The 26,615-nt window shown below is 30.2% G+C and overlaps 1 protein-coding gene across 1 annotated transcript in view; it reads right to left on the bottom strand.

Annotated features, from left to right (window-relative positions):
* Positions 1–6,636: 6,636 nt before the first annotated feature.
* LOC119606139 (KN motif and ankyrin repeat domain-containing protein 1) overlaps positions 6,637–26,615 on the bottom strand; it is a 59,234-nt gene continuing 39,255 nt past the window's right edge. The window contains 9 exon segments of the mRNA XM_037959537.1: positions 6,637–7,365; positions 7,432–7,632; positions 7,693–7,905; positions 9,922–9,932; positions 9,935–9,970; positions 9,973–10,166; positions 10,223–10,822; positions 11,808–13,270; positions 14,298–14,755. Coding sequence (XP_037815465.1) covers positions 7,183–7,365; positions 7,432–7,632; positions 7,693–7,905; positions 9,922–9,932; positions 9,935–9,970; positions 9,973–10,166; positions 10,223–10,822; positions 11,808–13,270; positions 14,298–14,755 — 3,359 coding nt within the window. The 3' untranslated portion in view covers positions 6,637–7,182.

Below are 26,615 nucleotides of genomic sequence, written 5' to 3' on the forward strand. Positions count from 1 at the left end.
ATGTGAAATTAAATTTCGTGGGATATCTGGTTCAAAATTTTTGTGCTGAAATTTTTATGATATCTTGGACCTAGCTCAATTCTGAAACCATTTTCGGATTCAGCATAGATTTTAGTCTTAAATTACAAATTTCAGCTGCCCTCGGCCTTAAGAACCCGAAATACCAGCGTAAATTGCACAAAGTAAAAAAATTTCGGGAATTTTGATGGAAACTCACCTTTCTGGTAAAATCCCATGCTGAATCCAAAAATGGACTCAGAATGGACCTGGGACCAATATTTCATCAAAATTCCCGAGAATTTTTTATTTTAAGCAATTTGTAGTATTATATCGGGGTCTTGAGACCTAGAGCTGCAAAAATTTTACATTCAAGATTAGTACTTAAGCTGAATCTGAAAATGCACTCATAGTGGACCTGAGACTAATATTTCATCAAAATTTCCGAACAGAATTTCCGACCGATTTTACCACAAAATTTATTGTTATCTCAAAATTTCCTCTATATTTGGAGGTTCTTGTCTTGACTATTGAAACATTTGCTAGCCTAGACAAGAACCTCACATATTTGCAAAATCTTGATGCGAAATGAAATTTCGTGGGATATTTGGTTCAAAATTTTTGTTCTGAAATTTTTATGAAATATTGGACCTAGCTCAATTCTGAAACCATTTTCGGATTCAGCATAGATTTGAGTCTTAAATGACGAATTTCTGCCTCACTCGGCCTCAAGAACCCGAAATACCAGCGTAAATTGTACAAAGTAAAAAAATTTCGGGAATTTTGATGAAGCAATGGACCTATGTCCATTCTGAGTCCATTTTCGGATTCAGCGTGCGAATTCACTAGAAAGGTGACTTTCCAGCCAGATTCGGCCAGTAGTTTTCGAGATTAAAGCAAACAAAAAATTAAATTTGAAATTTTGTTGTAGTATGGGTCCTAGGTCCAACATTCATCAAAATTTCTGATTTTTTTTTTTTTTGCTTCAAACTCGGAAACTACTAGCCGAATCTGGCTGGAAACTCACCTTACTGGTAAAATCCCATGCTGAATCCAAAAATGGACTCAGAATGGACCTGGGACCAATATTTCATCAAAATTCCCGAGAATTTTTTATTTTAAGCAATTTGTAGTATTATATCGGGGTCTTGAGACCTAGAGCTGCAAAAATTTTACATTCAAGATTAGTACTTAAGCTGAATCTGAAAATGCACTCATAGTGGACCCGAGACTAATATTTCATCAAAATTTCCGAACAGAATTTCCGACCGATTTTACCACAAAATTTATTGTTATCTCAAAATTTCCTCTATATTTGGGGGTTCTTGTCTTGACTATTGAAAAATTTGCTAGCCTAGACAAGAACCTCACATATTTGCAAAATCTTGATGCGAAATGAAATTTCGTGGGATATTTGGTTCAAAATTTTTGTTCTGAAATTTTTATGAAATATTGGACCTAGCTCAATTCTGAAACCATTTTCGGATTCAGCATAGATTTTAGTCTTAAATGACGAATTTCAGCTGCCCTCGGCCTTAAGAACCCGAAATACCAGCGTAAATTGTACAAAGTAAAAAAATTTCTGAAATTTTGATGAAGCAATGGACCTAGGTCCATTCTGAGTCCATTTTCGGATTCAGCGTGCGAATTCACTAGAAAGGTGACTTTCCAGCCAGATTCGGCCAGTAGTTTTCGAGATTAAAGCAAACAAAAAATTAAATTTGAAATTTTGTTGTAGTATGGGTCCTAGGTCCAACATTCATCAAAATTTCTGATTTTTTTTTTTATTTTTTGCTTCAAACTCGGAAACTACTAGCCGAATCTGGCTAGAAACTCACCCTTCTGGTAAAATCCCATGCTGAATCCAAAAATGGACTCAGAATGGACCTGGGACCAATATTTCATCAAAATTCCCGAGAATTTTTTATTTTAAGCAATTTGTAGTATTATATCGGGGTCTTGAGACCTAGAGCTGCAAAAATTTTACATTCAAGATTAGTACTTAAGCTGAATCTGAAAATGCACTCATAGTGGACCTGAGACTAATATTTCATCAAAATTTCCGAACAGAATTTCCGACCGATTTTACCACAAAATTTATTGTTATCTCAAAATTTCCTCTATATTTGGGGGTTCTTGTCTTGACTATTGAAACATTTGCTAGCCTAGACAAGAACCTCACATATTTGCAAAATCTTGATGCGAAAAGAAATTTCGTGGGATATTTGGTTCAAAATTTTTGTTCTGAAATTTTTATGAAATATTGGACCTAGCTCAATTCTGAAACCATTTTCGGATTCAGCATAGATTTGAGTCTTAAATGACGAATTTCTGCCTCACTCGGCCTCAAGATCCCGAAATACCAGCACAAATTGTACAAATTAAAAAAATTTCGGGAATTTTGATGAAGCAATGGACCTAGGTCCATTCTGAGTCCATTTTCGGATTCAGCGTGCGAATTTATCAGAAAGGTGACTTTCCAGCCAGATTCGGCCAGTAGTTTTCGAGATAAAAGCAAACAAAAAAATAAATTTGAAATTTTGTTGTAGTATGGGTCCTAGGTCCAACATTCATCAAAATTTCTGATTTTTTTTTTATTTTTGCTTCAAACTCGGAAACTACTGGCCGAATCTGGCTGGAAACTCACCTTTCTGGTAAAATCGCATGCTGAATCCAAAAATGGACTCAGAATGGACTTGGGACCAATGTTTCATCAAAATTCCCGAAATTTTTTTATTTTAATCAATTTGTGGTATTATATCGGGGTCTTGAGGCCTAGAGCTCCAAAAATTTTACGTTCAAGATTAGTACTTAAGCTGAATCTGAAAATGCACTCATAGTAGACCTGAGACTAATATTTAATCAAAAAATCAAGGCAAGAACAGAACCATAACAGAACTAAAACTGAACTAGAACTGAAAAGAATTGATCTAAAACTGAAGTGGAATTCTTTCAATTTTCCAACTGAATAAAAGACTAAAAAATTTTGTTTATTTGTATCTTTATTTCATATTATTGTTATTATCTTAAGTATATCTCTATTTGTATTGGTTTTATACGATGTTTAAAAAGCCTGATGGTGATCACACCATAATCATAGATTCTCACCATCATCAGCCACAACGATAAATAATCCAGGCTTTAAAGAACCAAAAACTAAAAATTGTAAGAGAGAATGAACAATTTCTTAAAAAAATAACTTTATAATATTTTACCTTTTCTCTTATTAAGGCATTTCTGTACCTCAGGCAAAGAATATACGCCTCTATGTGCACCATGGTCTCTTGTGTTTCCAATGGATCCACTGTAAAAGCTGTTACACGCTTACCTTTAAAATCTAGTTTATAAAACCCTTGACCAAGACCTTACAAAAACAAATCAAATAAGTTATTAGCTAGCGTTGGACTTTAGTTTCAAGCAAATTGGTTAAGTATTTCAAAAGTTATAACAAGCAAATCAGTTAAATACCTTCAAAGTTATAACAATTATTAAAATACCTTATTTTGTTAATAATAGTACAAAATTTTGAAATTTGGCAACTCTGGTTAGACAAAGTTTGCATAAAACCAATACCCTAAATTAATATCTATCGTTTGAAGTTAGTTTTAAGCAAATTTCTTAAGTAGTATCAAAATTATTGCAATTTCAAAAAGTTTATATAATGTAATATATTTATATAATCTGGCAACATTGGTAATACCATTTTTAGAAAAAACAATTAGCCTAAAATATTGTCTAGTGTTTGAATGTAGTTTCAACCTAAACGCTAAAATAGCTTCGAAGTTATAACATTGCAAAAAATAACTAATTGGTTAATAATATAACAAATTTATGGAATATGGCAACACTGGTAAAGCAAATATTTCATACAACAAATAGACGAAATCATTATTTAAAGTTTGACGTCAGTTTCAAGCTAATTGCTTAAGTAGTTCACAAGTCATAGTAATTTCAAAAAAGTTAATAAATATGAACAAACTTGTAAAGTCTGGCAACACTGGTGGAATAATTTTTATCTAAAATAAATAGTATAAATTATTAGCTAGCGTTTGACTCTAGTTTCAAGCTAATCGGTTAAGTATTTCCGGAGTTATAACAATTTTAAAAATACCTTATCTTGTTACATTTTTCAAAATGTGGCAACCCTGTCACGACATCGGTACAGCGCCATCTATTGTTGGGGTATATTGTTTTTCGGCAAACAAAAAAATATGGTCGTTAGAGACAATTTTTCAAAACGCTATAACTTAAAAACTACTGAACCGATTTTGTTGAGATATATATCATATTGTAGGCCATAAATTGTAGTTGTATAAAATTTATTTCACCAGGGTTGCCAGAGTGTTATTTTTGATTTTATTGTTAAATAAAGTACACTTACGTTTCAGGGCTAAACATTTAAAGGTGAATAGATAAAGATTTTCTAATGATTGTTTTGATTAGCTAAGATTCCGTACTTAACTCTCAAATATTTTCCGGGCAGAGTTGCCAAGTTGTTTATAGAAAAAAATGATTTTTTAGATTTGGCTTAATAAGACAGGTTCAATTACAAATTCTAAACTTTACACCTTAAAAAACAGCAGCCGCCTTATAATTTTGTAAAAATTTGATTTTAAACAAGCTGGCAACTCTGTTAAATAAAATTTTGTAATAATTTAGTCAAAGTAACTAATTAAAACTAAAATCTTGTCTCCAATTGTAAATATTTAGCATATTTAAAAAATTTTAGAAATTTTTTAATGTAACCTGTTGGCAACTCTGGTAATCCAAACTTTTTTGTTTTCTTTGATTCCTCTGACCTTGAAAGCAATAATTTTAAAATGTAGAATCAACTAATAGACAATTTATAGCCATTTGAAGTATTATTCTTTATGTATACCATACAACAAATCTAGCAATCTGGCAACTCTGCCAAAATAAATTTTTGAAATCTAAATTGTATTCCCTATTAGTTTGCATAAACTTTATCGAAATCGGTTCAGTACATTTAAAGTTATGCCGTTTTGTTAATTTGTCTTTTTGTGTCACATATTTACTTCTTTGTAAAAAAACAATTTTCGAAATTTTGCACTTTTTAAGTAAAAGCGCAGGGCAACTCTGGAAATCTAAATTGTGTTGTTTAGCTTGAATTTATTGCTATTTAGAAACTGTAATTTTAAAAGTTACAATCAAATAATAACAAAGTTATAGCATTAGGAAGTAGTGTTTCATTCTCTTTAAAATATAACAAAACAAGCAATCTGGCAACTCGGGAAATTAAAGTTTTAAAATTTTGAATTTATCTGCTATCATAGCATATAAAATTTATCGAAATCGGTTAAGTAGTTTTTAAGTTATAGCGTTTTGAAAATTTGTCTATTTTTCCCTAATTTTTTCACTTGCAGAAAAACAATTATACCCAACCAATAGATGGCGCTGACACCATGTAGTAACAGGGTTGCCGATATTTAGGAAATTGGGTAAATAAAGGGATTTTAAAAATGGCTATAACTTGGAAAATACTTAACCGATTTGCTTGAGACTGGTGGCAATCGCTGGATTATAATTTACTCTAGTTAACTATAAAGTAGTGATTGCAGTAACAGGGTTGCCAAGGTTTAGAAAACTTACTATATTGAGGAATTTTTTAAATGGCTATAACTTTGAAAATTCTTAGCGGTTTTGCTTAAAACTTATGTCAATCGCTAGCTATTAAATTTTTTAATATGTTTTTTTATAAAATTTCTTTTGCCAGTGTTGCCAATGTGTATAAATTTGCGGTGTTTTAGTGACTTTCTTTAAAGGACTATAACTCTAAAAGTACTGAAGTATTATGAATGAAATTAGACTCAAATGAAAGGTATGAACTTAAATTACAAACTGTATGGAAATGCCAGTGTTGCCAAGCTTTATAAATTGGTGATATTATCTTTAGTTAAACGTAATGAATGAAATTAGCTTCTAATGCAAGGTGTTGATTTAAGAAACATTTTCTGCTACTTAAAGACAGTTTATAAGGGAAAATTAAGATTAAAATTTCACTTTTTATATTTTTCAAAATGTTTCTTTTTTATTTATTAAAACTACTATAAAATAATTTAAAGTATTTGTTTGTTTTTATGGTAAAATTTTTTATATTTTTTTTAACAATATTTAAAACTACAGAATACATTTGTTTTTTATTTAAAAATTTGTAATATTTTTTTTTTTTAGCTTTTTCATGTAAATATTAAAGAAAAAGTGTTGCATCTCTACTACTTAAGTAAAATTTGTTTTATTTTAAACATTAATAAACTACTTAGGATGAACACTATTTTCCATAAAAAAAATTGTTGCCAATAGATTTGTCATTTGTTTTTGATATGATTTGTGGGGTTAACAAGAGTTTTGTTGGTTTTTTTAGATATATTTATTTAAAATTATTAAAATTAAAACTTAAAACGAAAAAAATTAAATTTAAACTAAATTTTAATTAAATTTTAGAACTAAATTAAAAATAGCGTTTAACGTTTTTAAACTTAAAAAAATATTTAAACAAATGCCTGGTTATATAAATTAGTAAGTAAAATTTTGTATTAATTTTTTGTAACTTTTAGAAATTTTTTCTTATTTTTTTTTTGTAATTTTTTTTTTTTTTTTTTTTTTTGTGTTAAAATTTTCTTAAATTTAGAATTTCGTTTAAGTTAATAGATTTTGTTTAAGAACCCGATTTTGTTTTTGTGTTAATTTTTCATGCTTTTAAAAACATTTATTGGAGGGACTTGTGTTGTTAATTATTTTTTATAAAATTTGTAGAATTGTTATTTGTGCTTTTATTTAAGAAAAAATATTATGCAAAAATTTGTTATTATGCAATTGTGCGCTTTTTTTAAAGAAATGTTCTTAATTATTTAGAAAACACCTATTTTATCGTTTGATCGCTTGATTCGTTGTCCTTAGTTCTTTGAAATTTCGAACTAATTGCTTTAATTTTTAAAGGATTGGAATGTAGAGGCTTCTTATCAACAGGTGTTTCTGTGTTTTCTTGCAATTTTCGTTTTCATTATTTATTAAATTTATCTGGCATTCAAAATGCTTTAAATTGAGTTTAAATAAATTAAAAACTAAAAAACTTTGTTCGTTTGTTTAACTAACTTAACACTGGCTTTTAAATAATGTTTTTCAGAATTCAAATATTTCAAAATAAATGAACCTTCTTCAAATGCCTTATTTAGAGGGCTGCCTTTTGTGGGTATAACGTGGTGAAGTGGCGGGTGGACTGCGTTTTAAGGTCAAATTTTCACCTCGGTTGGGCATTTTGCTGCGCAACATTTGCTCATGGACATACAAGAAAATGCCAATATCACGATGGCCCGCTTGCCAGGCGATCTTAAAAGCGGTGCTGCCATCCTAAAGGGAAATAAAGAAATATTAAAAAAAAAAAATTACCAAAAGTTTACACAATATAAAACCTACCACATCTTGTATTAATGAATCACAATCGGGATGAGTTAGTAAGTGTTTAACAATATCACTGCGACCATGTTCGGCAGCACACATCAGAGCAGTGCTGCCATCTTCATCTTGTATATTAATATCAGCTCCAGCTGCCAATAGTAGTTGAACCATTTCCAGATTACCATGCGACACAGCTAGCATCAAAGCTGTTTGGCAATGCTATATTTGAATAAAACATATTTTCATTTATTCCGAAAAAGTTTTCCATCCGTTACCTACCTTTTTAGCTCGTATATTGACATCAGCCATCTGAAACAGTCGTTCAACGACGGTACGATGTTCTGCATTTTTCAATTTTGCCAATGAAACGAGCATAACGCTGGTGTATCCTGCGTTATTCATTTGGTTTACGTTGCAAACCTTTGAATCCAACAATATGGATACAACGTCAAAGTTACCATGCGAAACAGCATAATGCATAGCGGTGTTGCCCTATAATAAAAGAATCAGAAAATTTTTGATAAAATATTTCTTTAATGAATCAAAATCTGAGAAAACTTTCAATAAAGATCAATTTCTACTACAAAATGATTTCGAACCGATTTTCAATCACTTCGACTATAAGTAAAATTTGAGTTCGATTCGGGGTCAAACTTTTGATTGGAAGTCAAATCGAACTGGAACTGAATTAGAACTGAACTAGAACTGTACTAGAACTGAACTAGAACTGAATTAGAACTGAACTAGAACTGAACTAGAACTGAACTAGAACTGAACTAGAACTGAACTAGAACTGAACTAGAACTGAACTATAACTGAACTAGAACTGAACTAGAACTGAACTAGAACTGAACTAGAACTGAACTAGAACTGAACTAGAACTGAACTAGAACTGAACTAGAACTGAACTAGAACTGAACTAGAACTGAACTAGAACTGAACTAGAACTGAACTAGAACTGAACTAGAACTAACTAGACTGAACTAGAACTGAACTAGAACTGAACTAGAACTGAACTAGAACTGAACTAGAACTGAACTAGAACTGAACTAGAACTGAACTAGAACTGAACTAGAACTGAACTAGAACTGAACTAGAACTGAACTAGAACTGAACTAGAACTGAACTAGAACTGAACTAGAACTGAACTAGAACTGAACTAGAACTGAACTAGAACTGAACTAGAACTGAACTAGAACTGAACTAGAACTGAACTAGAACTGAACTAGAACTAGAACTGAACTAGAACTGAACTAGAACTGAACTAGAACTGAACTAGAACTGAACTAGAACTGAACTAGAACTGAACTAGAACTGAACTAGAACTGAACTAGAACTGAACTAGAACTGAACTAGAACTGAACTAGAACTGAACTAGAACTGAACTAGAACTGAACTAGAACTGAACTAGAACTGACTAGAACTGAACTAGAACTGAACTAGAACTGAACTAGAACTGAACTAGAACTGAACTAGAACTGAACTAGAACTGAACTAGAACTGAACTAGAACTGAACTAGAACTGAACTAGAACTGAACTAGAACTGAACTAAACTGAACTAGAACTGAACTAGAACTGAACTAGAACTGAACTAGAACTGAACTAGAACTGAACTAGAACTGAACTAGAACTGAACTAGAACTGAACTAGAACTGAACTAGAACTGAACTAGAACTGAACTAGAACTGAACTAGAACTGAACTAGAACTGAACTAGAACTGAACTAGAACTGAACTAGAACTGAACTAGAACTGAACTAGAACTGAACTAAACTGAACTAGAACTGAACTAGAACTGAACTAGAACTGAACTAGAACTGAACTAGAACTGACTAGAACTGAACTAGAACTGAACTAGAACTGAACTAGAACAACTAGAACTGAACTGAAACTGAACTAGAACTGAACTAGAACTGAACTAAGAACTGAACTAGAACTGAACTAGAACTGAACTAGAACTGAACTAGAACTGAACTAGAACTGAACTAGAACTGAACTAGAACTGACACTAGAACTGAACTAGAACTGAACTAGAACTGACTAGAACGAACTAGAACTGAACTAGAACGGAACTGAAACTGAACTAAACTGTAACTAGAACGGAACTAAGAACTGAACTAGAACCTGAACTAGAACTGAACTAGAACTGAACAGAACCTGAACTAGAACTGAACTAGAACTGAACTAGAAACTGAACTAGAACTGAACTAGAACGGAACTATAACTGAACTAGAAACTGAAACTAGAACGAAATGAACTAGAACTGACTAGAACTGAACTAGAACTGAACTAGAACTGAACTAGAACTGAACTAGACTGAACTAGAACTGAACTAGAACTGAACTAGAACTGAACTAGAACTGAACTAGAACTGAACTAGAACTGAACTAGAACTGAACTAGAACTAACTAGAACTGAATAAAAACTAAATTAACTCTTAGAACTAAACTATAACTGATCTAGAATTGAACTAAACTAAAATATTTATGATATAATAAGTCTACTCACATTGGCATCCACATATTAACACAGTATTCTAATAATGGCACCGATAATCTTCAAAACAATCCAAATAATCTTCAACTTCATGGGGATCGGCATTCTCAGAGCTGGATAAGCGGAACCATTCCTGTTGTATGGTTTGTTTGGAGCTCTTTAAACTCAAAGATGAAATGGGTTTGGAGCCCAATTTTTTCAACAAAGAATTGTTGATGGCTTTCAAAGCGGCTAACATATCTTTAGGGGGAGTGATTCTAAAAAGGAGGAAACATTTAATAAAGGTATTATTTTAAGAGATTTTAAAACTTACTTCTTCCTAGGCTCTGTTTCTTTCATGGCGATTTTTTGTAACAAAGCCTTGGAGGGTAAGGGTTTCTGTACAGTTTCTTCTTCTGCTTCTTTTTGTGGGTTTTCGGTTTTATTCTTACTTTCATGACTAGATTTCAAGGGTGAGGGTAAAGTTTTCTTGCGTGCTCCTTGAGAAATTTCCTTGGCACATACTGCAGCAGCTGCTGCTAGTGAGGGCTCTTCTTGTGCCTTTAATTTATCCTCCTCGGTAGAGGGTTTTTGATTAGCACTAGCTGTTGTGGTTGTTGATGGAGTGGGAGCTGGTGAATTGTCTCTAGACCAGCTAATGCTTACACGTTTCTCTTCTCTAACTATGAGCTCATTATCACCCAATTTACTGAGGTCATACAGGGATTTACGTTGTGGCGAACCCTCTGGGGAGCTATTCGATGATGAGGCTAATTTTTCCTCTGCTGCTGTTGTTGCGGCGGTGGTTGTTTTGGGTTTTTGTGTGGTTATAGCACTTAAAGTTACTGGCTCGGTTATAAAACTTTGAGATTCACCTGACGATTCCAATTGATGAAATGCTGCTGACGAGGAGGAGGATTTTTCTTGCAAGGAACTGAGGGGAAAAAAGAAAATGTAGTTTGATTATTTTATTAAAATTAAAGTATTTACGTGAACACCAAGGCCGAGCAGCCACTTACTATCAAAGGATAGCAAGTAAAACTGCTGAGACTCCAAAACATTAGAGTTTGTTTTTGCAGATTTTTTTATTTTTAAAGGAAATTTGATTCGCTTTTAAGGACTAGAACTTATTGTTGCAAAAATTATATGAAAATATTATGTTTTTGAGAAATATACGCTTTATGTTGCAAAGCTTTCGAAAGCCAACAAAAACTTTACTGCGAAGGTCATAGCTATTGTTTTGCTTTCCTAGTTGGGGTTCCTTTGCTGTTTACGGGAGCTAAACTTTTTACTGCAGCTGCGCAGTACAAGTGATTGCCAGGGTATAGATGTGGTTGGCTAAAGAAGGGAAGTTTGCAAAATAAAATTTAAAGCAAAGTACTTTCTTATCAAAACCAAAGTAAAAGGCGGATAAAAAAGCTTCTTTACATCAAACTGATCTGAGTTTTAATTGGATAAATGCTATCAAGTCCACAACAGTTTCATGAACTCTTAGTTTCAAATCCCTATGCAGCAGGATCTTTTTTCAGGAATTGCCCGAAATTTAATTAAACAAAGCTTTATAAAAAGCTTTATCTATCGATCTTCTTTCCTTAAATCTTTGATCCTTACCGATCACAAACAGTTACATCCATTTTAGTGACAATTGTCTTAATGAAAAGTTTAGTCTCTGGAAAACAAGGGAAATACCTGGGCGTTTTCTAAATCCCTTAAATAATTCCAATAACGCAACACTCGGAAACTCTGCCATGACTCTAACCAACCGGAATAATTGAATATTTATATATTTTGTATAGACTAGGTCAGTGAGTAATTGTGCTAGTCACCTCTATTCACCACTCGCACTAGCACCCAATTCAAAAGGTTGTTGTCGCCACTAAAACTAGTAGAGTGACTTCACTATATATAGTGGAACTTACCTTGCCATATTTTTCTTTTCCGACACTGGACTGGGTGTTGGAGAGGGTGTCACTGTATAGGTGTTCTGGCGCGAGAATTGCCTTCTCACCGGACTAGGACTGGGCAGATTTTTGGGACGTGGTATTTTTGATTCGGCAGCTCTTGTGGGTAGCGGACTGGCCAGCACTTTCGAGAAATCTTTAGCTAAATTTTTAATGGCATCTTTGCAAGAATCACAGTAATTATCGGCACAAGCTATTGAAATATGGGGCTTGACTATATCGCCACAGGCTATATCACGTTTGTGTATTTCCTCGGTATTGCAGGAAGTGGAGTTGGTAGTGACGGGCGGCTGGGTATTGACACCATGATCTTTGAAATTCTTAATCTCGGTATTACAACCCTTTGTGTGTAGAACCGGTTTAACAGGTTCAGGTTTTTCCTCCTTTACGGGGGTGGGTGGTGCTATTTCTTCTGTATTAGTTTGGGAAGTACACAGTCTTATCAAATCCCTAGTATCCGTCTGTCTCGCCACAGTGTACAGCTCAAATTGTGTGCTGGTGTTTTGCTGTTGTGGTGAAAACTGCAGCCCCACCGTGTGCTGCTGTATAGATGTTGTTTGACTTCCTGCCGAATGCTGTACTATGGGTGTATATTGGGTTCCTATAGTCTTCTTCGCTATATTCAACTTTTCATTATCACCCAAACTGAAAGTATTACTACGAGCCGGCATGTCCAATAACTTAAGAGAGACTGTTTTGGCTGTTTCCCCTTTCGTTTCATCTTCGGTAGCGCATGCAACAGTACGTTTCGTGACTAAACATTTCTCACACAATACATCTGACACGCGATCATTTGAACAGCCCACCGTCTTTACGTCTGGTTTGCAGTTAGTAAAACTTTCACGTGTTGTCGGTTGGGCCATTACGCTGACATTGTGTTTTTGTACCGGCTTCTCGGCTTTAGTTTGAGCCCCACTATCTTTAGTGTCTTTTTTCGGAACATACATCTGGGTGCCCACGGATATTAGATCTTTTAATCTCGCCAATTTCTTTTCCTCTTCATGCTGGTGTATGGACAATCTGATACGTTCCTCTACTTCGGTTTTAGTATATAAATTCTCCGTAATATTTTTCGTTACCGCAGCATTACAGCCTACATCTCGTTGGGTTTTTTGTACCGGTATGGGACTTCCTACGGCTATATCCCGTGTAGTTTGTTTGCTGCACATGGTCGCTACATCCCGCTTTAATATGGGTGATTTTTTGTTATTCGATTGCATTCTAGCGCCCATACTTTCTAAAGAAATAGGACTTACTCTTTGCGGTTGAAATTGTACGGGTGATGTTATTTTCGGACTAAGTACTGGACTAGGTGAGGAAGAGAAACGTGTGGCTTCTTTGGCCTTTTGTAGTTCTTCCTCTTTGCTTTTGACAGTCTGTTGTAGGCGTTGTTTCTCTTCGCGCAGTTGGGAGAGTTCACTCTGTAAGGAAGAAAAGGAAGGAATTAGAAATTTTGGATCAAATAGGCAATAATTGGATTCTATATCGATTTAACTGTAGTAAAGTCTATATAAAGATTCTTGTCAGTTCTTTATTATGCTTAAGCTTTATTTTCAAAATTGATGAAATAAAAGCTTTAAGCCTAGTTTGAATTGCTAGTTCCTAAAAGCGTTTCTTCAGCTCTTTGTCCTATGCTAAAGCTTTATTATCAAAATTAATGAAATGAAAGCTTTAAAGCTTAGTTTGAATTGATAGCAACCGGACTTTATCATATGCTTAAGCTTAATTATCAACAAAATCTTTGTAATATATAAATGTGTTATTAGAGCTTTCTAAGCTAAATGCTTAAAAGTTTTGAATTCCTCTATATTTCTCCGTCTACTATACGCTGAATCCTTATTATTCCCTTTATGAGCTTTAATTTCTTTAAAGAATGAATGAATGAATACTTTAAAGTCTTACTATCAACGGAATCTTGATAATATATCATTTATTCGTGCTTTCTAAGCTTAATGCTTAAAAGTTTTGTTTTAGATATAAAACTTTTGAATTTCTCTTTTCTTCTCCGTCTACTATACGTTAAATCCGTATTATTCCCTTCGTTAGCTTTAATTTGATTAAAGTATGATATTAATGCTTAAAAGCTTAACTTGGATTAGGAATTAATGGCTTTGGATAGTTAAAAGCTTAGCTTGATTAAAGAATTAAAACTTTTTGAAGTGGATGCTAAATAGCTGAGTTTGAATTGAGAGGCAAAAGCTTTTGGGTGTCCCCCTTTTTTCTTCCTCTTTTGTACAATAAAGCTTTATCGTTGCTTTTCTAAGCTTTAATTTATCTAAGGGATGCTTAAAAGCTTAGCTTAAACTAAAAAGTATAAACTTCCGAAATGGTTGAATGACACTTTTTCAAAAACTTCACTCCTAATAAGCTTTCAAAAAGCCTTAAGTTTCTGTTTACACTATTTTAACTTTCAAAGCTTTCTTTATATTAAAGTATGCTTAAGCTTACCTGTAAATCCGGTATAGTTTTAACCTGCTCCTCTAAATCCTTCATTCGCTTCAAACTCAAGGCCATTTGCTGGCGTATATTGAACAAAGTTTGGGCATCTGTAGAAGTAGCAGCAGCAGCTGCTGCTGCGGCCGCCGCTGCTACACCAGCCTCCTTAATCGGCGAAGACAAAGAACTAGATAAAACCTTATCTGAACCAGGCGATTGAGCGCTATCGGTCGAGGTTAGGGCAGTGGGTGGACTGGTTAAAGATAATTTTGCCGTTAAGGTATGACGTCGTGGTGGTGGTGTAGGTGGTGAAAGTAATTCCTCCACTGGTGACTTAGCATTGGCCGCCACAGTAGCCTTAACATACGATTCATATTGCTGCTCAGCCGGTGATAGTTTCTGTTGAAATGGCAAAGTTTTAGAGTAAATGCTGGAAGCTCTAGGTGATTTATTGCCCGTTACACAGGAATCTACAAGTGGGGAAGAAATTAAAATTTTATTAATTTTTTTCTCCATGTTCTTTAAATTTTAAAAACCTGCTGAATTTTAAAAAAAGCTTTACAATTTTCTTTAACATTGGTTAACTGTTTAACTAAAACTATTTTGATATTTAGTGTTTCCATTAACACGGTTGAGAGTAAACTATTTCGCTGGTAAATGCATTTTTTTAACGAAAGGCGCTTAAAGTTAAAATTTTATTGTTAAATTTTTTAGTTTAGATTTTGCATTGTAAATTTTGTTTTTTTTTTTTTATTATAAGTTAATGACGGCGGCTATTGTATTATTGTTGTTGCAGTTTAGATTTAAATATTGTATTTAAATTTTATTATTTTTTCTTGTCCAAAGTTGCTGGACTTGACTCGTGTAGAGACTGGTATTGAAATGTTAAATGATTCAATAAATAAATGTGTGTCGTTTATTTTTCGCTTCTTTCTTTCTTTTTGGACAAAATAATAAACTAATTTGTTATTTTATCTAAAGCTAAAGAAAAAAAAAATTGTCAAAAAACGAAAGCTTTTATTTGTTTATTTGTTTTTTTTTTTTTTTTTGCCCGTTTCTAAGTTATTGTTATGCTAGTGCTTTGCCAAAAAACTGATAAGCTTCTTAATATTACTAGAATTGTTGTTAGAGATTTGGATTTTTTAAGAACAAATAAAAAAACACAAATAAACCTTAAAAGCTTTTCAACTTTTTCCTATTTAATTTAAACAGTTTTTCTATTACAATCATATTGATTGTTTGGTATTGATACTTAAGCTGTTAATTTGCTTTTTTTATTATCACTTTAAGGGGAATTTGCCTTTAAAAAATATATGATTAAAAATACCGAGTTCATTGAAGTGGTAATTAATTTAAATCAAAATGCCAATAAGAGTCATATAATTTTAATAAACAATTCCCTATGGAGATAAAGTTCATATTTATGTATTTGTTGTTGTAGAAATGTATGCATGACTCAAATCAATTTAATTAAATCATTAAAGATTGTGTACATTTGCAAACAGATTAATTTGTTTAATGCTTTAGCTAGTACCGAGAGAGTGAGAGAACAGAAAATAGCTTTTTAAAACCACTACACAGTGAAAAAAAAACTTTTAAATTTAACTTCCTTTAGTTGCTGTCACTAAATAGTTCTTATACAAACAACTTGCAGTTTTAATATGAAGAAACATTAGGTACATAATGAAGAAAAGCTTTGAGCTTTTTATAAATACTACGTTAGAACATATTGTTTGTTGTGTCAATCAATTTCATTACTTAATACTATTTTTTAGTTGCTGTTACAAATGTGTAATGTTGGCGACAATTTGTTAAAGCTTTCAAGTACTTAGAGAAAAAATCCAGAGCTTTTTTGAAAACAATTAAGTTTATTCGAAAATGATATATTTCAATTATTATTTAAAATTTTTCAATTTCCTTGATATTACCATGATAAAGCTTTAATCTACCTAGAGTAGAAGTACTAAAAGCTTTTTAAAACTACACCTAGAGAACAGGTAGCTTGTTGTGACAATCAATTTCATTATCAGGGGAACGTTTAGGTTTCACAGCTTTTTCAAATGTTTATTGAAGCAACCATTTGCTAAAGCTTTTAAGTACACAGAGAAAACAAATTTACAACTTTTTAAACATAAACAAAGAAAACTGGTTCCTTGTCAATATAATTATAAAATATAGTTAATTTCAGAAGGATTCAATTGCCTCTAATACCTTATTTCGGTTGCTCTTATAAATTTTTGTTGCAACAACTATTTACTTAAGTTGTAGAAGAACTATCTAGAGCTTTTTCAACATATACAAATAAAAGTGGTTCCATGCTATTAAAATAACCAATATTGTTAAGTTAACAAGGATTAAGTTCCTTTAATACCTTCCTTTAGTTGCTGTTACAAATTTATGTTGCAGCAACTATTTACTAAAGTTGTAGTAGTACTATCTAGAGCTTTTCTAACATATACAAAAGAAAAATGGTTCCATATTATTAAAACAATCAAAATTGTTAAGTTAACAAGGATTTTGTACCTTTAATAACTTCTTTTGTTTGCTGTAACAAATATTTGTTGCAGCAACTATTTGCAAAAGTTGGAAAAGTACTGGCTTGAGCTTTTTAAACATAACCAAAGAATAATGATTCCATAGTATTATAAAAACCAATATGGTTAAACTGAGAATGATTCAGTTTCCTTAAAACTTCATTTAGTTGCTGTGACAAAATTTTGTGGTAGCAAATATTAACTAAAGTTAGAGAAGTTCTATCTAGAGCTTTTTAAAACATAACCAATGAATAATGGTTCCATGGTATTACATATAACAACCATGTGTTTTAATTAAGAACTATTCAGTTTCCTTAATAACTTCTTTCGGTTGCTGTGAACAACTTTTCTGGCAGCATATATTAACTAAAGTTATAGGAGAAACATTTAGAGATTTTGTTTTTAAAATAAGCACAGTGAGAATAAGCTGTTAGTTAAGCATCTGTTACGTTATCAGGAGAATGCTAATATTGATAACATATTCAGTTGCTATTACAATATTTTACTGGTACAACTAAAAATTAAGTTTTTCTATAAAAAGTAAACAACTGTTTTCGTTTCCTTTCATTTTTTTGTTTTTAACAATTAAACTTCCAAAACATCTTAAGGCCTCATTAATTATTTTCTTCTGCTACTTAATTAACTTTATAATTTTTTACAAAAAAAGATTTCAAAAACAAAAACTTCAAATATGATCTTTATTTAGAAAAAAATTGACCAGTAAAATAACAGATAAATTTTTAAAAATTAAAGAAAAATATTAATCATTTTACTTGAAACGTGTTTGCTACCAAAAACAATGAAATTTAGACCAAAATATAAAAACAAAAAGCAGAAACTATTAAATGTTTAAAAAAAATATTTATTTTTATGATTTGTCAGAACAACAACAACAACAAAATTATTTAGCATACAGTGTCTAGGTTGACAGTAGTGATGAAAATGAATAAATAAAATATATTTTTAAAAATAACCTCAACATAAAATATAACAAAAACTGACAAACAAAATTTGCTAAGATTTTTGAAAAAAGACCTAAGAGGAAATTTTTGAAAAAAAGTCAAAAAAAAAAAATATTTATAAAAAATTTCTCTTAAAATACTTTTTCTAAAGCAAATTTCTCTCCAGAGAGTTTTTCTATAGAACAATTTCTGTCCAGAGAGTTTTAATATAGAAAAATTTATGTCAAGACAGTTTTTCTATAGAAAAATTTATGTCAAGACAGTTTTTCCATAGAAAAATTTATGTCAAGACAGTTTTTCCATAGAAAAATTTCTGTCAAGACAGTTTTTCTATAGAAAAATGTCTGTCAAGACAGTTTTTCTATAGAAAAATTTCTGTCAAGACAGTTTTTCTATAGAAAAATTTCTGTCAAGACAGTTTTTCTATAGAAAAATTTCTGTCAAGACAGTTTTTCTATAGAAAAATTTCTGTCAAGACAGTTTTTCTATAGAAAAATTTCTGTCAAGACAGTTTTTCTATAGAAAAATTTCTGTCAACACAGTTTTTCTATAGAAAATTTTCTGTCAAGACAGTTTTTCTATAGAAAATTTTCTGTCTAGACAGTTTTTCTATAGAAAATTTTCTGTCTAGACAGTTTTTCTATAGAAAAATTCTTGTCTAGACAGTTTTTCTATAGAAAAATTCCTGTCTAGACAGTTTTTCTATAGAAAAATTCCTGTCTAGACAGTTTTTCTATAGAAAAATTTCTGTCTAGACAGTTTTTCTATAGAAAAATTTCTGTCTAGACAGTTTTTCTATAGAAAAATTTCTGTCCAGAGAGATTTTCTATAAACAAATATCTGTCCAGGCAGTTTTTCTATAGAAAAATGTTCTGTCCAGAGAGTTTTTCTATAGAAAAATTTCTGTTCAGAGAGTTTTTCTATAGAAAAATTTCTGTCCAGAGAGTTTTTCTATAGAAAAATTTCTGACCAGACAGTTTTTCTATAGAAAAATTTCTGTCCAGAGAGTTTTTCTATAGAAAAATTTATGTCAAGATAGTTTTTCTGTAGAAAAATTTATGTCAAAACATTTTTCATAGAAAAATTTATGTCAAAAAATTTTTCATAAAAAAATGTTATGTCAAAACATTTTTCACAGAAAAAATTTATGTCAAGCCATATCTCCACAGAAAAAATTTCGGAAAAATCATATTTTCATGAAAAAATTTCTATCAAGACATTTTATAGAATACATGCTTTGTTTAGATATGTATTTTTCTTTTATAAACTTTTCAAAAGTTTTAGGACGATATTTGTACCATAATATCGTTGATTTCCTACCGGGTCTATAATTTACCAGGTCAATAAACATGTGAATAATGTGAAGATTGGAACTATTAATAATAAATTTTAGGCAAAATACTTAAAAAAAAACATTTAAAAAATAGAGTGTAGCAACAACATTTTTAAAACTCAAGGAGCTTTTATGGGGTAAAGGAGGAGGAGTACAGGTTCCCCAAACTAAAATTTAATAAAAAAGAAGTTTTATTTAAAAAATTTATTTCCGTGTTAGAAAGATAAAATATTTTAGAGAATTAACTTAGTTTACAAATTACCAAATGTAGGGGGTAGTAAAGAGGTCGAGGGACCCCAGGGGCAAATGCCGCAAATCTTTATTTAACTTAACGAATAAAGGAAATTTAAACCATATTGTTTAAGTTTTATTGACATATTGTTTTATTGACATATTGTTTAAGTTTTATTGACATTTAAGTAAAAAATAAAGGAAGGAATTAATTAATGATTAGTTGCACCTGGGGTCCACAAGCCACTAGTAGTATTTATGTTATAAAAAGTGTTCTACTGACAAAATTTGTCTTAATATCAATAATTTGTTTAAAAAAGCTTTAAAATATTACAGATTTTTTTTTTATTTTTAGTGTTAGCAGCACTTCATAAAACCCCCTTGGTCTAAAGACCCCCTAAAATAGAACAAACAACTTTCTCTTAAAATAATTTTAAGAAAATCAATCAAGAATTTGTTTAACACCACAAACCCAAACCTACATTCTTTCCACCAATTCCTATGCAGCAAAGCTCGAGCTTTCCTAGCAGCACTAGAACCAGACGTTTCATCTTTGGAGACTGTTGCTGATGAAGTATTCTTGGGACGTCTTTTTATAGAATTTGTTGAAGCAAACATAGTTTTGATTTAAATTTATATTTGCGTAAGAAATTTATTTAAATTTATTAAACAAACAGGCAAATAGCAACAACAATTAGTAAGAAAGCTTTAAGCATTTTTGTAGTTGAGCAGTATTATTGTTATTATTATTTATTTAAATAAAATATTTTTTTTTGTCAATTCATTTTTATTTTTATTTTTTTTTTATATAAACATATTGCGCTGATAAAAAAACCTTGCAAAATTATTATCTATTGTTATCACTTTTTTTATTCTATATTATTTATTTATTATTTTTTTTTTTCTTGTATATAAGAGTAATTTTTTGTTAATTTATTTGTTATATTTTTTGAAAATTAATTAATTCTATTTAACAACAAAAAAAAAAAGAACACGTAAGTATTAAAACTGTTAAAAATAGATTTGAAAATAGCAAAAGAAAAATTAAGAAAAATAAAAAATATTATAAATTTTAAAAAAATTTATTCATTTTAGTTTTTTATTCTCATACACAGCAGCTGTTTAGTTTAAGCTTTTTATTTTTAGTTTTAAAGATAAAAACTCACTATAAATCAATTCGTTTTTAATTTTTTTCAATATTGATAATAACATTTTTGTTTTTTTATTATAATTTTTATTAAATTCGTTAGTAATTTTAATTAGTTTTTTTTATATATTTATTTCTTTGGTCGTTTTATTGAGTTTATTATTTTGATTTAATTTGAATATTCGTTAAAATGTTATCAGTTTTATTATGATAATGTCATTATTAATTGCTTTTTTTCGATTTGATGGCTATTGATCACAATTTTGTTATTAATTTGAACATAAAATTTATTTAGTTTCAAACAAATTAGCTAAACCCTTCTCCACGTAACTTAAGATCTTACTAATTAGTTTGCCGATCGGTACAAAGAACTCGACTAAAAAACTCCTCGATTACAAATCATGCCTATCGTAAGCTAAAGGGTAAGAGAGCAAGCATAACGCTCTACCTCTTTCCCATGTGACTTTAATATGAGTGCTTCTAAAAAGGTTTGGAACTAATGATTACCCCACCTATATTTGTCTGGATATTTGTATGATAAACTCAAAATGTTTCAGTTAACAACTATAAGTAGAAACAAATTGGTTTGAAAATGTTATTCCAATACAGGGGCATATATCCATTGTATTTCGATTCTCACAGCAGATCAATAGATCTCTAATTCCTTCCTGATGTTCAAGTGAAAATGTTTATTCGAAATTGGGATTGTTAGACATGGACCGTAGTTGGTCAGGGAAGGACGGACACCGTTAAAACGGCACAGAAATTTATTTTGGACAGACTGATTTACTATTGTATAGACTAGAGATAATTGGTGTCATTGCGAAAGATTTTCGAGTGACCCCGATAATTTCGAGGTATAATTGTTGCACCGGACATAGTTCCGCAAAAATATTATAGTTTAAACTCATTGACCTTCATACTATTTAGATGACTGTAGTGCCGTCATGGTACTTTAATGAAGCTCTAATAGAATCGATCTTTTTCTACACTATAGTTTAAGCTTATGGACTCTTTATGTCTTAGTTTCCTAATAGAGAAGGGTTTAGAAATTTCGGTGTATTAAAAGGTTCTTCATTAAAAGCGATGCCTTTTGTTTTTTGAAAACTGGTCGATCAATGTATAAACTGGTCTATAGATCAATCTATGGACTGTTATATATATTAATCTATAGAGTGCTCTATAGACCAATCTATAAATCTATAGACTGCTATACAGATCAATCTATAGACTGGTCTATAGATCAATCTATAGAGTGCTCTATATGTCAATCTATATTCTGGTCTATAGATCAATCTATAGACTGCTCTATAGATCAATCTATAGACTGCTCTATAGATCAATCTATAGTCTGGTCTATAGATCAGTGTATAGTCTGGTCTATAGATCAGTCTATAGTCTATAGATCAATCCATAGACTGCTCTATAGATCGATCTATAAACTGGACAATCTAAATCAATCTTATGCTGGTTTATAGATCAATATATAGACTGGTCTACATATCAATCTATAGGTCTGTAGATAAATGAAAAGCTTGTTCCACAAATCAATCTAGAGATTTGTGTATTGTTCAATCTATAGGCTGACCAATAATGTTCTGTGTACTGACCAATAGACTGGTCTATAGATCAATTTATAGACTGATCAATAGATCAATTTATAGACTGATCGATAAACTGGTCTGTAGATTAACCTATAGACTGGTCAATAGTCTTGTCTATAGATCATACTATAGATTGATCAATAGACTCTCCTTTAGATTAATATATAGACTGATCCATAGACTAGTTTATGGATCAATCTATAGATTTGTCTACAGACTGGTCTGTAGATCTGTCAATAAGCTAGTAAGCAGATCAATATATAGACTAGTCAATCGATTTATATGTGGACTGCTTCGTAGATCAATCCATAAGAAGGCCTGTTGATTAAGTCTATATATCAATATATCGACTGATCCATAAATCAATCTTAATATTGGTCTATAGACTGGTCTGGTGTTCAATCTATAGATTAGTCTGTAGACAGAGCAATATATCTTCAGATTAATCTATGGACTGTGCAATAAACTGACCTATAGATTAATCTATAGATTGATCAATACGTTGTCCTTTAGAACAATTTATTGACCTATTGATCAATATATAGACTGGTTTGTAGATCAATCTATGGACTGGCCTGTAGATCAATCTCTGGACTTGTCTAAAGATTAATCTATGAACTGGCCTATAGATCAATCTATAGACTTGTCAATCTATAGACTTGTCAATCTATAGACTTGTCAATCTATAGACTTGTCAATCTATAGACTTGTCAATCTATAGACTTGTCAATCTGTAGACTTGTCAATCTATAGACTTGTCAATCTATAGACTGGTCTATCTATAGCCTGGTCTACTGAGGTTTCAATTTCAGAAAGTATTGCAAAACCAGCTTCTTTCTTGTGCGAGAAATTTCAAAAAGAAAATGCAGCGCTCTTAATGAAAAACACCCAGAGTCTATGCTTGCAAAACGATCTATCTTACATTTTATTATGATTTTTAAATCATTTTTTTTTTTAATTTTAATTATTAGCTTTAAATTTATAAGATTTTTATCTTTTTATACTTTTTTTTTTAATTTCACCAATTGATAAGTTCGATCGAATTTTAAACGAATTTTAAAGTTTTTTATGATCGTATATTTTTTATAAATTTTTTAGAAAATTTATTTTTAAAGTAAGAAATTATAGATATTTTTATTTGACTGAATTTTGAAATCTTTAAGAAATTGTGTTCTTTTTTTATATTTTTATTTATTTGCTCGATCGATCGTTGGTTTCTTTTTAATTTCTTAGCTTTTTAATTTTTTTTTAAATAATTTTTTTTCACTTTTAGTTATTTTGTTATTAATTTATAATAATATTTATGATAATTTTTGATTGATGATTTGTTTTTTATTTCATTTGATCTTTTTATTTTTGCTAAATTTTTATATTAAAATTTTAAACGTAATTTAATCAGTTCTTAAATATTCAAATCTTTGGCATTATTTTGTATTTTTTTATTATTATTTTAATTCAATTTATTTATTTTTATAATTTCGATCGATTTTAGATATTTTTTTTACAATTTCGATCGATTTTTTGTGTAATAATATTTTAATATTTTTTTCAATTTCGACCGATTAATTTTTTTTTAATAATTCGGATTTTTTAAGAGATTTTCTTCTTTTATATTTTTGTTTTAATTTTTATTATTTGAATTCACTTTCCATTTGTTGTTGTTCGTTCAATTTTATGTAAATTTGATCGGTTTTGAGAAATTTCTTATAAAAATTTCAATTTTTTTTCATCACATATACCAAAGTTTTATTTTACTTGATTTTGCACTTATTTCGATCGATTTTGTTTAATTCTCATGGAGTTTAGGTAATTTTTTTATATTATTTTTCAATATAAACATTAATTTTTTTAAAATTTTTTCATTTCATATTTTTAATAAATTTTGATTTATTTATTGCAGTTTTCTTTTTAATATTTTTTTAATTTTATTTTATTATTTAAATATAATTTTTAATTTTATTTTATTATTTAAATATAATTTTTAATTTATTTGCTTTCGAGTGATTTTGAATTTTATAAATTTTTATTTAATTATTATTTTTTATTGATATTATTTTATTGAGATTCTTGTGTAAATGATAATTTTTTCTTTACTTTTTTTAAAATATTTTTATAAAATTTTCTTTTTTCCTTCTTAATTGCCTTTAAAACTAACTTTAACTTTATAAACAACAACATTAATATTTAATTTCGTTTAAATTATAATTAAATTTATTTTAGCAAACAAAAAAATCATAATTTTTTTATATAAATTTTCTTCTTTATTTTGCCATAATTTTAACGTGTTCGTTTCGAAAGTTTTCTACAAACTAAATCATGTCTAGCGCAAAAAAAAATCTGCTGAAGAGTCAAGCGAAAAAAAATCAGCAGCTATAACAATAATAACAACATAAAGCAGAGGAGAAGCATAACATAAAAATAATTAACAAAATATATTTAAATTTTTTTAGGCAAAAGACCTCCTCTGCCTTTTTCCTTTAATCTATATTTCTAAAAAAATAGAAAACCCAAAAAAAAAAAAACAAAATTATAAAAACAAACAAAATCTCAAAAATAAAAATTGCTCTCTAAAAAAAAATTACACTCTTTTTAGCAAAAAAACAAAAACACAATAATATTATTAACAATTCAAGATAACAATATTGCTGTTATAAATATCAAGGCGAATTTATAACAGGTTACTTTACTACCTCAGCAACTGATAGCCTAAACGTCAAACTCTACCTAAAAAAAACTTCAATTCTCACGACTAAACCTGTCAAACTCTGAGCCAGATCATATTTGACGAATTTGTTAACAAGATCATCTTACAACCATCTTATTCTTAAACACTCTTTTGTAACTAAATAAATAAAACAATTAAATATAATGTTGTATTTTCAAGATAAGACATACATTTCTTTTAAACAAAATACATCAAAATCACTCATTTCTCATATTTTTTGTTTCCATTTTGCTTTTGCTATTAACAATCTGGTTTAGTTTTTTCTATAATTTTTTTTTTCATTTTTAATTACAGTATTAATGGTGTGATTAACTTTTGTTATACAAAACTTTTTTTTTTAGTTGTTTTATTGTTTTAACCAGTTTTTCTTTTAATTTTTCTAACTTTTCTTTCATCAACAATTTTAATTTTCCCTTTCAAGTGTAACAAATAATTTTCTAAAACAAAAAATTAAAAAAAAGAGTTTTTTTTCTTTCCAATTCATTGCTGTGCTCTTTACTTTGTAAACAATTTAAATTGTTAGGTTTCTCTTTATTAAAGACATATACTAATAAAAAATATTGTAATAAATAATATTAAAATAAAATTGTTGTCTTTGAAAATATGATTTCTTATAAACCAAAGCATGATTTTAGGGGTATTATTCAAAACGCTATATTTTTAGTAATATTTAAAAATCTACTTTCAGGAATTTCGAACAATAATAAAAACATACTATAATGTGTTTAAATCGGAACTAAAAGAACTAGAACTGAACTAAAACTGAACTAGAACTGAACTAGAACTGAACTAGAACTGAACTAGAACTGAACTAGAACTGAACTAGAACTGAACTAGAACTGAACTAGAACTGAACTAGAACTGAACTAGAACTGAACTAGAACTGAACTAGAACTGAACTAGAACTGAACTAGAACTGAACTAGAACTGAACTAGAACTGAACTAGAACTGAACTAGAACTGAACTAGAACTGAACTAGAACTGAACTAGAACTGAACTAGAACTGAACTAGAACTGAACTAGAACTGAACTAGAACTGAACTAGAACTGAACTAGAACTGAACTAGAACTGAACTAGAACTGAACTAGAACTGAACTAGAACTGAACTAGAACTGAACTAGAACTGAACTAGAACTGAACTAGAACTGAACTAGAACTGAACTAGAACTGAACTAGAACTGAACTAGAACTAGAACTGAACTAGAACTGAACTAGAACTGAACTAGAACTGAACTAGAACTGAACTAGAACTGAACTAGAACTGAACCAGAACTGAACTAGAACTGAACTAGAACTGTACTAGAACTGAACTAGAACTGAACTAGAACTGAACTAGAACTGAACTATAACTGAACTAGAACTGAACTAGAACTGAACTAGAACTGAACTAGAACTGAACTAGAACTGAACTAGAACTGAACTAGAACTGAACTAGAACTGAACTAGAACTGAACTAGAACTGAACTAGAACTGAACTACTGAACTAGAACTGAACTAGAACTGAACTAGAACTGAACTAGAACTGAACTAGAACTGAACTAGAACTAAACTAGAACTGAACTAGAACTGAACTAGAACTGAACTAGAACTGAACTAGAACTGAACTAGAACTGAACTAGAACTGAACTAGAACTGAACTAGAACTGAACTAGAACTGAACTAGAACTGAACTAGAACTGAACTAGAACTGAACTAGAACTGAACTAGAACTGAACTAGAACTGAACTAGAACTGAACTAGAACTGAACTAGAACTGAACTAGAACTGAACTAGAACTGAACTAGAACTGAAC

The sequence above is a fragment of the Lucilia sericata genome, unplaced genomic scaffold, assembly GCF_015586225.1.
Source record: "Lucilia sericata isolate MDLA Ls3-8-SP2 unplaced genomic scaffold, ASM1558622v1 Contig000555F_arrow, whole genome shotgun sequence".
In the NCBI taxonomy this organism is placed as follows: domain Eukaryota; kingdom Metazoa; phylum Arthropoda; class Insecta; order Diptera; family Calliphoridae; genus Lucilia; species Lucilia sericata.